The sequence below is a fragment of the Trachymyrmex septentrionalis genome, unplaced genomic scaffold (assembly GCF_001594115.1).
Source record: "Trachymyrmex septentrionalis isolate Tsep2-gDNA-1 unplaced genomic scaffold, Tsep1.0 scaffold72, whole genome shotgun sequence".
Lineage (NCBI taxonomy): Eukaryota > Metazoa > Arthropoda > Insecta > Hymenoptera > Formicidae > Trachymyrmex > Trachymyrmex septentrionalis.
The window spans coordinates 1,795,285-1,807,738 of NW_017305905.1; the positions used below are offsets into that span (position 1 = coordinate 1,795,285).

The 12,454-nt window shown below is 27.6% G+C and overlaps 1 protein-coding gene across 1 annotated transcript in view; it reads left to right on the forward strand.

The window, feature by feature from the left end:
* LOC108753831 (DNA helicase MCM8-like) overlaps window positions 1-11,005 on the forward strand; it is a gene marked incomplete at its 3' end in the record, with an annotated part of 19,144 nt that extends 8,139 nt beyond the window's left edge. Inside the window, exons 6-14 of the mRNA XM_018495753.1 lie at window positions 1,513-1,617; window positions 2,568-2,723; window positions 2,798-3,017; window positions 3,105-3,268; window positions 3,458-3,670; window positions 6,848-6,957; window positions 10,302-10,518; window positions 10,588-10,740; window positions 10,862-11,005. Of these exons, the coding sequence (XP_018351255.1) occupies window positions 1,513-1,617; window positions 2,568-2,723; window positions 2,798-3,017; window positions 3,105-3,268; window positions 3,458-3,670; window positions 6,848-6,957; window positions 10,302-10,518; window positions 10,588-10,740; window positions 10,862-11,005 (1,482 nt within the window). The remainder of the gene's footprint in view (window positions 1-1,512; window positions 1,618-2,567; window positions 2,724-2,797; window positions 3,018-3,104; window positions 3,269-3,457; window positions 3,671-6,847; window positions 6,958-10,301; window positions 10,519-10,587; window positions 10,741-10,861) is intronic.
* Window positions 11,006-12,454: the final 1,449 nt, after the last annotated feature.

Consider the following 12,454-nt stretch of genomic DNA (forward strand, 5'->3'; position numbering starts at 1 on the left):
CCATCCGTATCTAAATATTATATATAATATTTAGATACGGATGGCGCAGTCCATTCGCATATATTAAATATAATCAATAAAAGTAAGAGCGAAAGAGTGTGAAGACGGCATCTCTCTCTCTCTCATTCTCTCTCCCTTAACATCATTTAATAGACAGAAATAGATTGGCGTTCTATCTTTTAATTTTTGTCGATCAATTTGATGCACGTCACGGATGACGCAATCCTCTATGTTTTTCGTTTAAAGTAATTTATTTATCTAAATATAGCTAAATAAATAAGCATAAATAATATTATATATACGTATATTTTATTTTATCTATACAGGGTGATTTATAAAAAAAAATTTAAGGAGGTATTTCTTGACTTATTTTATGAAGAAAGGATGCCATGAACATATGTCTTAAAGTGCTTTGTTTTCAAAATACAGGATGTCACAGTTGAGAAAAGAAATATGTATAAAAATTTCGAAAATCTAAAAAATGAAATCTAAAAAAAATGTTGAATTCGGCACACATGCACTGACTCTGCTCTAGTGCTGCTCTGACATAGTGCGAGAACCACTTTGATGCTATGCCAAATTGTACTGTCAAAAACGTCAGTGCAACATTTCTTGAACTCGTTTAATTCATTCGGTTTATCCGAATATAAATTCAGCACTACACTAGGACAATTTCCATTCGCCAAATACAACAATCTTAACGCACTGAGCCGAATACGTGGCACTGAAAAAGTTCGCACTCAGTGCGCATTAGTGCAGTCTGCCGAATTCGCTATTAGAGATATTTTAATCAAATTTATAGCGTTTTCTCTTGGCTGACACTATCGCCCATTAGCGCAACACTCAAACAGTTTCCATGGCTGGTGGTAAGCGAACTCATTCGGTGTGCCATGTTTTCGTGGCTACGGTGTAATGCAAATTTTATGCACGAAGTGGGATTTTGCTACACCGTCTCAAAAAGACGGTATAGAGCCAGTGTGACATTTAAAATTTGGAAAATGGAAATCAAACGGGAACAGGGTTTTAGCGCAATAATGATGTAATGTATGTACACCATGGTATTCTAGCTGAGTGTAGCGCTTACACGCAACTGGTGCAATACGAGGCTGAACCCAGTGTATCCCAAATGAAAATTACTATAGTGTTCTACTATTAGTGTTCTTATATGTACAAGAATCATTTTCTAGTACCAACGAAACATTTTTAGATTCGCTAGAAGCATTCGCATGAATAATAAAAGCTCTTAAAACTTTAGGACATTGTTCATAGGATCTTTTCTTCATAAAATAAATCAAGAAATATTATTCCCTTAAATTTTTTAACAATAATCTTTTATATTTTAATATGTTATAGTAATCATATATTTAATACATTTTTACGATCTTAGAAAGACAATACATATTTTAAATACATTGTAATATTATATGTATATATAATAAATGAAATATCCAATTATTTTTATATAAAATATTCATAAAATTGTATATATTAATATATAACATCATCTTGCAGGAGAATAAAAGTAAAGTACCTAAAATACTTGATGTAGAACTTCTAGATGATTTAGTCAATATCTGTATGCCGGGCGATGATATAACACTTACAGGCATAATCAAGGTATTTTTTAAAAAATAATTACAGATAATATCTTGTATTTTAAATTAAAAAATTCTTCTCTTCTGTATATTTTTATCATATAAGTATTAACTATTTATAATAATAATATACATTTATTATTAATAAGAAAAACGAATTTATTTATATATTTAAATATTTCTATCTACAGGATTGCCACAGACTGGGAAAATTGGGAAAAGTCAGGGGAAAATATAGAAAAGTCAGAAACTTACTCAAAATTTTTTTAAATTGCTCCTATTCCAAACAATTGTTATAATTTTTTAAATATTATATCTAACGTTTATAGTACAATACGTTAAAAACTCGTGCACTTTAAACGATTTTAATAAAATAATTAAAATTTATATTTTATTTAGTATTTTTATTTGATTGCTATTTTCCGTCATAACTTCTTTTTTCCAATACTAATTAATTTTTTGTTTAATTTACACTCAAAATTTTATTATGCTATTAAACTTCTTTTACATTTGTTTTTAACCTTTACAAGGTCGGGTTACTAGTGACCGAACGATTCCTGTTCGTACAAGTTTCTTTGTCTTTCGATAATTATAAATTATACTATACTATTTTCCAAAATAAAGTTTCGATATTTATTCTAGAAAGTTGAAAGCATGGTGAATTTTTAGAGATTTTTTTGAACCATTCGAAATAGGTGAAAATCAGATGGATTCTAATGACCCATATTTGACAGATGAGGCATCAAATTGTACTTTGTATTGTAAGGATTAAATAATATAGGCTAGCTTTTCTACAATTCTTGATTCTAAATGTTAAAATTTACATATTTGATACTGGTCATGGAAAATTTTCCATTTTCATCTGGAAAACCTGGAAAGTCAGGAAATTTTAAAATTTATTTTCTGTGGCAACTCTGTATTTAATACACAAAGAGAAAGAAGAAACATTATTTGTATAACATGTTAGGTTAGGTTTTAGGAGTCGATGATGGTACAAATAAAGTACAAGTTGGAACTCCATTTTCGTTATACATGAAAGCGATAACGGTTATCAATAACAAGCATAGATATCAAAATAAAAGTTCTATGAGCACTGAAATTTCTTTAAAAAATTATTTAGCTATACAGGTAACTTTTTTCTGTTAAATATAAGATAAAGCTAATTTTACATTCTAACATAATTTGTTTTTTGTTATATACAGGACATATATAAAAAACCAAATCTTTTTGCATTATTAGTACATTCGTTATGTCCTAATATATATGGCCATGAGATAGTTAAAGCTGGATTGATATTGAGTTTATTTGGAGGTAATGCAAAACGTATGCAATTACGAGACGATATACATATTCTGTTAGTTGGAGATCCTGGTCTTGGCAAATCGCAGATGTTACAAGCTTGTGCTCGAATATCTGCAAAAGGTATACGTAAAAAAAACTAGTAGTTTTCTAGCTTCTTTATGTAGTATATAAGTATTTTATATGCAAATATATAAATATTATTAAAAGGTGTATACATCTGTGGCAATTCAAGTACATCCTCTGGATTAACAGTAACTCTTACAAAAGAAACGGGATCAAATGATTTTGCTTTAGAACCTGGTGCTTTAGTTTTAGCAGATCAAGGTTGCTGCTGCATTGATGAATTCGATAAAATGTGCTCTCAGCATCAAGTAAAGTAACATGGATATTGTTTACAAATATAACAAACGTACTAAACTATGTGCAATAAATGATTGTTATTAATATAGAAATTATAGTGTTCAACAATTTTAACATTTTTAATAAATCATTTTTTAATTATATTGATACAGTATAAAATTTTATAAATGACTAAATTATTTTTACATACATTATTCCAGGCGTTATTAGAATCAATGGAACAACAAAGCATTACTGTTGCAAAATCAGGTATAATATGTTCCCTTCCTGCACGGATATCAATTCTGGCAGCGGCTAATCCTATTGGAGGCCAATATGATAAAAGCAAAACAGTAAATGAAAATTTGCATATAAGTCAACCTATTCTCTCACGATTTGATTTAATTTTTTTATTATTAGATAAACCAAATAAGGTAAATATTCATAAATAAAGTATTAGTGGAATATATAGAATGATTTTTATGCAGAACATCTTATTTCAAACAATCTAGCAAAATATCTTGAAAACTGAGCCAAAAGATAAAAATGTTTTAGACAAATGCTATATGATCTGGGGAGGAATAAATAATTATATAAAATTAATTTGTCAAAAAATTGATTTTTAAGGGGTTCCTTTGCTGAAGACCGCGCTTTTAAGACAGTTTTTACAATTTTTTTTTTCAAAGAAACCGCACAACCGATTGACTAAAATTTATATTTACTTAAAAGGTCTATTTACTACTTAAAACGCGTACTAAACTATTTTAGTTAAATTTATAACATTTATTTTATTTAAATAAATTTTGGTTAATCCAGTTTGTAATTAAACTAAAACAAATTTATAGTCATCCTTTTAAGAGCGCTATATTAATTGTCGATACGATTCCAGCGGGATTCTTTAAACGTTTTATCGACAATTGTCGTAATTATTAACTAGCGATAGCCAATGAGTGCCGCGCTTTCTTTCAGGATAGTCCTGCCATTGGCTGTCTCTAGTTAACGATAGCGACAATCATCGATAAAATGTTTAGAGAATCCCGCTACAGATTTTTCATTGCTCTGAAACAAAAAAATTAAAAAATTTCTTAAAATATAGATTTAATTATCGCCTAGTAAAATAAAATTAGTAAAATTAAATTTGGAAAAGTATGAACTTTATAAAAATAAAAAATCAAGATTTTTTTTAACTTTTAAAGAGATTCTAAAGACAGTTATATAGTCGTAGTGAATATAGAACTTACACACAGACAATTTATGTGTCATTGACATATCACTATATACTACTACATCAATATCTCAAGTACACATATACATAAATTTTCGTGTAACGATAACATTTTTTAATTGGATGTCTGAGTTTAATTCTAAGAACTCCACATTGTTTCTTCGTGCAAACTACTAGTCTATGGACTACTATTTCGTAAATATGATACATAGATTTACGAGGTATTAGGAGTCAGCGCTGGTACTAACTTGCTCAAATATTCTCAATGATAAATATTATAAAAATTTATAAAAAAAATAAAATTTAATAATTTCTTCGAACGTTTCGGCTTGGCTTTGAGTCATCCTCAGCATATACAATTACATATATAATTACCGGCCTTCAAATATTGTTAAGTGAATCGCAAAATACATATATTCTTCCTTCCAAATGCAAATTAGGTGGACCATGTAGTGAGACGTAACCATCCTCAACATTAATCAATGTTGTGATATTTCAGTTTCATAGCTGAGTGGTGATAGATTGATCATCTCAATGCTCATAGAACAATAGTTCGTTACATTGATAATAAAAAGAATATAAAGAACCAATTGTATATTGCACAATAGTCAAACATTAAATTTAAAATATTAATCGACAAGAAATTTGTCATGTGTTACAAATTATACGGTCAAAAATGTAACTGTTAAGTATATTGATCACGAAACAAAGAGTAACTAAACTATTGCTAAGTGCGGATTGCTGTGTTTTATGAGCATTGAGATGATTAATCTATCACCACTCAGCTATGAAACTGAAGTGTCACAACATTGATTAATGTTGAAGATGGTCGCGTCTCATTACATGGTTCACGTAATTTACATTTGGAAGGAAGAACATATATATTTTGCGATTCACTTAATAATGATACAATGTTTGAAGTCCGGTAATTAATTATGTATATATGTATATGCTGAAGATGGTTCAAAGCCGAGCCGAAACGTCCAAAAATTATTAAATTTTATTTTTATATAAATTTTTATTATTGAGTATATTTGCGCAAATTAGTACCAGCGCTAACTCCTAATGCCTCATGAATCTATGTATTATTTTATGAATTAAAGGAGTTATTTATCTAAAATAGTTATTTATCAAAATAATTATTTTTATTATTATTAATGTTCATAAATGTGGATTGTACAGCTTTTATGTTAGCAAATATTTTCACGATGTGACATCTCTAGAGCACCATATTGGACTAAGAAATGGTAAAGATCTCAATTTCGAAATTTATTATTGTTCTCGGCATAAACTCCACTTCACAGACATGTATTAACGCGTATTTAATTCTGGAAAGGGATTTTTGAATCTGTAAAAGAAAAACGTAATTGTTACACAAAAATTATATAGTTTAGTCGAATAATAAAAAAATTAACATTAAAGTAACTTTAAAGTAGGGACAAAAACTATATGTATACTGTGTATTGTAATAAAATCTTTAGCTCTTATAATCGTGTCAATAAGTTAACAAAATCACAAGAAGGATGTAAAAGTCAATATGAGCCAAACACAGGTTGATCGTATGTAAAAAATCCATATATTACGCAGATGTTTCAACCCTTCGTATTGGGTTATCCTCAGTGGGATTAACAAAATTTATCCGGAATAATTTAGCAAATTACAGCAGAGTATAATATACAGTTGCTATTATCATTCGTCAAATGCTAAAATGTTAAATGTTGTCTGTCATTAACTGAGTATTTAAATCAGTACATTTAAGATTATTTGTAATATTTTAAATACAAATTAATTTTATAATAATCAAATTGTCATTAAAATATTTGGATAGAAACTTACATTACAAAGCATATTAACGATGATTCAATTATTGCGACGTGTTTATATTAAGATTATGAGAGTGTGTGAGAGGTCAAAATAAAAATTATCATTATTAATAGGATAAAAGAGTGTAATATTGTAAATAAATTATAAAACAATATAAACAATAAAATAAGAGATATTAAGAATAAAACATAGAAATATTAATCTTTCTTAAATAACTCACGATATACAAAATTCAACACATATCCTCCTGTAGTTTTAGCTGACCGTGCGACTCGGTAATCGTATTTCGGATCACGCGCTTTTATGTTTAAATCGCTCCTGCTTCGTTAATTTTTTGTATCCTTAAAACTTCAGAAAAATATTCTTAAACACATTGTATATTTCGAGAAAATGAAATAATTTTATTAAGAGAATCCTCTTCTGAGGTCATTGCCATTTTTTAAATAAAATTATATGAAACATTTTTGTCGGGCTCAATTTTTAAGATATTTAGCTGGACTATTTAAAATAGGACTCTTTGTATAATAATTATTATAATTATTTTTTTCTCTATATGTAATAGCATTTTGATAATCTATTATGTAAACATATCATGACTGTTCATACCAGTTCACATACAAATTCCAATGAAGAAATTACGAAATTATTTTTCCACAATGAATGTGCTTTGAGGTAAGAAATAATTATATTAATTTTGTATACTATAAAGCCCAAAATTTAGGTGTTATGTATTTTTTCAAAACCATTAAAAATAGCGAAAAAATGAACATTTAAAACTTTTCTAGTTGAGATATTTTAAAATTTTAAATGACAGACGGGGATACTATTTCCAATCCTTCAAAAAGGAGTAAAAAAGCGATATTCCATTTTTTTAAATAGATTTTTTATTAACAGCAATGATTTTCAAATTTATTATTAATAATTTTCATCATAACTTTAATTAATTTAATTTAAATTGTCTTATTAGGAGAAATGGGACAAACGAAATAGAAAAAAAATGTTTTAAATAAATGTTGTCATATTAAGTAAAATCAATCAATGAAATGCAGAAATTTACATATTGTTCCATTTAAAAAATGGAGTATCGCCATATAACAAATAACACTTTATATAATACATTTATATATATATATGTATGTATATATATTTATATGTATATGTATATATTTATTGATTTAAAAAATAACATTAGTTATATATAAGACTCTGAATAGTCGCTGCGGCAATTATATCGGGATGTCATGAGCGAGAAATAACACGTTGAAATTTTTTGCTAAATTCTTTGTAAATAAAAAGAATTTGCATCCAAAGAAAAGGTTGCTTCGATTTAAAAAAATTTTGGTTAAATGACAAAATTTCTTTGATTTGTGAAAAAATTTCTTTGATTTAAACATTATTTTTTTAAATCAAATAAAATTACAGAAACATACAGAAAAACTTTAACATGCTATTTCTGGTTTTATGATAACACAATTCTGTATGACTACACAGAAGTCTTAATATTGTGACTTATAAAACCGTAATGTGACTTAACGAATTGGAAATAAAGGCCTTAAACGGTCAAATTGGATCTTTAATATTGAAATAATTTTATGTGAATTCATATATTTACTATACATATATCCAATTTCTCAAACTGCGCGCCGAATTTATTTTCCGAATTTCAAACGAATTATCTCGAATTTAAATGGCAAACTTTGGGAACATGTAGGGGATCAATAAAAAGAAAAAAATCCTTTAGAAATATGCTTATTTTTGCTTTATTTTAAAGAAAATTGTCAAAAAGACGAAACATAATTTTCATTTTTGTACTTATTTATTACTTATTCATTCATACTTATTTATTCACATTGTCACCCAATTGACTCAATCAGCACACAATATTTAACGTAAAAATATTAAATGTTTAAAAACTATTTTTTAAATATTGTGTGCTGATTGAGCACTTGATTAATGCAGATATTGTTCAAAATGTTGACCTCTTGCAGCAATGCATGCAGATGCATTTCATCTTGTATGGACAGCTCGTGCAACGATCTGTCCAAAGATTGATCTGGTCAATGTAATGATTCATTGATCTGGTACTCTTCTGTCTGGAAGTCAGCGCGGAAGTCATACTCTTATCTTTCTTTTGCACTGTCTCTAAAGCATTATTGCTGAAATCGTAACACGAAAACAATAATATTCCGCTTTGAAAATAATATTTCGAAAATTACGTTTTTTTTTTAATTTTCTTTAAAATGAAGCAAAAGTTAACGAACATTCCTCTGAAGGATTTTTTTTTTAGTTTATCAATTCTCTATACGCTCCCGAAGTTTGGTTAATTAAATTCAAGACGCCTTGTGTAAGTTATCACGAAGAATATTGTAAGGTGGTCTAAAGGCTAGGATGCTCGTAAAGAGTGCAAGACGATCCGGGTTTGCCCGGCCAAAATAATATTTTTCACAATAAAATTATTTACAGATTTTAGGATGATTATAAGCATCAGTATATTAATCCTCATCATGTATACATTTTTTTAGTACTTATTAAGTGTATACGGGGATCATTCATGTCCGCGGCGTATTTTTTTTAATGGATTAAGTAGTTCAAAAAATATTTAAAAAATTCATGTAGCTTCCTTAACTATTCTGAATGAAAGATTTATACATAATTTAACAAATTATTTAAATATTTTATTTTTGCAAACATGTATATGTAAAAATGTGAGTAGGTAGTGGTACGTTAAAAAATTTGTAACTTTTAATCAAATCTATGAAATCTAATAATTAAAAAAGGAAAATAAGGTTCAAAGTTTACATTTTAAGAGAAAAAAAATGTGCTAACAAATTTTTTAAATTTAAATGTTTAAATGTTTAAATGGATAAAGTCTTACAATTTCGAAACTTATAAAAATAAGCGTTCCTATGAAAAATTGACATTTAATAACTTTACAAGTGTTAATAAGTTTACAAGTTTTAATAAGTTTACTTGTAAACTTTATTTTTTATTCAAAATCTGTAATCTCATACACTTTTGTAAATAAAAAAATACATGCGGGATGACATTGTAAGAGAACAAAGAAATCGTTCTCTTGCAATGTCATCTCTTCTGCAGAGCGATTTGACATTTTTATTCTAAGACAACATTGAATCAAAATTTTTTCGTTATTTATATATGTTTTACTTATAAAAATAGTCAAGAAATACAAAAAAAATCATTTTCTTATTTGTATGACAAATATACGTTGAGTGTATACGGGGATCATTTATGTTCTCACTCGATTTTGAATATCCGCAGCGAGAAAATATCCACTGCTGGGGAGATCACGGGGTATCTTCCTTCACGCCACAAATTTTTTTAGGAGCAGGACGGCGCGCCTGTACTCTCTTGTTTTCAAGATATTCAGAGCTGCATTCAGGAATTACGCCCAGATAATTCTTAAGCTGTAGGTACATTACATATATTATAGCAAAATGCATACTAGAGTTATGTAAGCATAATTTCTGAACGCAGTCCTGAACTATAAAAATCGCCTAGACACAAATGATACCTATATATACGGTGAGAGTTAGATTTAATCTAAGATACCTCATGAGCGTTAATATAATTAAATTGCTTGTCAATTTAATGTGTGATATTATTACTCTAATTCCAATTAAGCCATGTATATGTATACTTAGCGAACGAACACCGAACAAACAGCGAACACAAAACTGTGATATTATTTGTTACATAAAAGTTGCACAAGGTTAATTGCTATGTGCAACGAACATCGAATCTGATCGAATGCTAGTATTCGGTACAATCTAGGAAAAGAATAAACTGCTTATAAACACTAACACGAATGTCCAAACATTCGCATTCGGTGTTTGTTCACTAAGTGTATACGCGGCTTTAGAATTGCGTTTCAAGACTGAAAATAAATTCGGTGCTAAATTTCCAGTTTGATCTTTATTCCCAATTCCTTAATATTGTCGTAATTATTTTTATTTTAAATAAAACAGTAAATTTAACTGTAAAATAAATATTTTCAGAAAAAAGTTGATGTTGCCATTGGCCTCTGAAATTATACCACAACCTATTCTTCGAACTTATATTTCCTATGCCCGAGAATATGTGAAACCGAAATTATCCGTTGAAGCCGCAACAGTATTACAAAATTATTATTTAAAACTTCGAGCGAAAAATGAGCAATTTAGTAGCATACCAATATTCAACAGACAATTAGAAGCTATGATTCGATTAACTGAGGTTTAATACTTTATATGTGTCATAAATCAAAATATATCAAATGAGATAATTTATATCATTTTATTACAGGCTAGGGCAAAACTGGAATTACGTATGGAAGCAACTGAATCGGATGCATTGGACGTAATAGATATATTGCGATATGCAATGATAGAAACAATAGAAGATGATTGTGATGTAATGCCAAAATTACATTCTGATGGAAAATTGACAAACAGAAAGGTAAATTGTGCGCATGTGCATGTGTGTACATGTTTTTATATATTTAATAAATTATTTACGTGAAAAATTCAAATGTCTATAGCACTTTATATTCTTTATTTATAATAATTCTTTTTTACAGCTAAAAACATTCATAAAGCTGCTAGAAAAAAAGGTAACTGCAGATAAGGAACAAATATTTTCAGTAAAAGAATTGGAAGCACTTGCAGTATCTGAAAATATTTTAATGGACAATTTAACTATCTTAATTTCAAAATTAAATGAAGAGGGTATTTTATTAAAAATTAGAAAAGATATGTATAAATTTATTCATTACACCCCGTAATGTAATATAATGTTTATATATAGTATAATATAAAAATTTAATATGTGGATATGTAAAACATGTTATATAAATTATGCAAAAATAAATATAACTTTATTTTTCTAAATTTATAAATTTCTGTTACATAATAATTACACAAATTACATTGTGATGTAATGCCAAAATTACATTCTGATGGAAAATTGACAAACAGAAAGGTAAATTGTGCGTTATTATATATCAATTCAGATATTATATATCAATATCTGAAAATATTATTGTATTTTTTATTTTAAATAATAGTATAAAACAACAATAATATCAATTTAAGGTTAATAAGAATCAACGCAGGTGCATAATCTTAATGTGGAATGATGACTTAACTCCAATGTCTCTGTGATGTCTTCTTTATTCACAATGTGCTAATCGTCTTAAATTTAATCTATTATTGAAGAATATGGTATTAAAAACCATAGTTCTCAATCTTTGTTCTTACTAACATTATTGTTAATATTCTCCTATTCAAACGAAACACGTTTGAGAAACAAATATTTAAGTCGATAGTTAATTGAAAATAAAATCCTCTGGATAGATTTTTTTTTAAATATGAATTACTAACATTTTTGTCATGAAAGGATCTGAGAGTAAAACATCTCTATCAATCATTCCTATCACTGTCCTCTTTTTCTGAGAAATTGGGTGAAAAGATAAATAATTAAGGTATCGCCCTGAAAACGAATGCTTGTGATACCAGTTAAATTCTAAAATATTATTTTTAATTATAGTAAAGTCTAAAAGTTAATTCTCATCTCCATTTTCCATTGTAAATTCAAGTCTATTATGAAATGAATATTTTGAAACTTAATTGATGACATATTAAAAACTTTTAATTGTCATCAATTAAGTTAAAAGGAGCTGCCAATACACCGTTATCTACATACCTCAGGTAAAAAGGCAATTGTAATCCTAACATCTTAAGAACTCAGATTTCTAAATCTTGTAAAACTAAATCTGCAATGATCGGAGAGAGTGGTGAATCCCTCGGAGTACTAAAATTTTGTTTATAATATTTATCATTGAAGCTGAAATATGTCAAATCTAATACTAATTTAACTGCTTGTATAATTTAAGGCTTGTAATTGATACTGTTTTAAAAAATGACTATCCAGCAGATTTTATTTTTAATACCATTAACTATCGATTTAAATATTTGTTTCTCAATCGTGTTTTGTTTGAACAGGAGAATATTAACAATAATATTGGTGAGAACAAAGATCGAGAACCATAGTTTTTAATACCATATTCTTCAATAGAGAGTAAATTTAAAACGATTTAGTTATTAATATGTACGTATATACACATGTATATATATATATATATACACTTTAACTGTATTTATAATATAGCGTA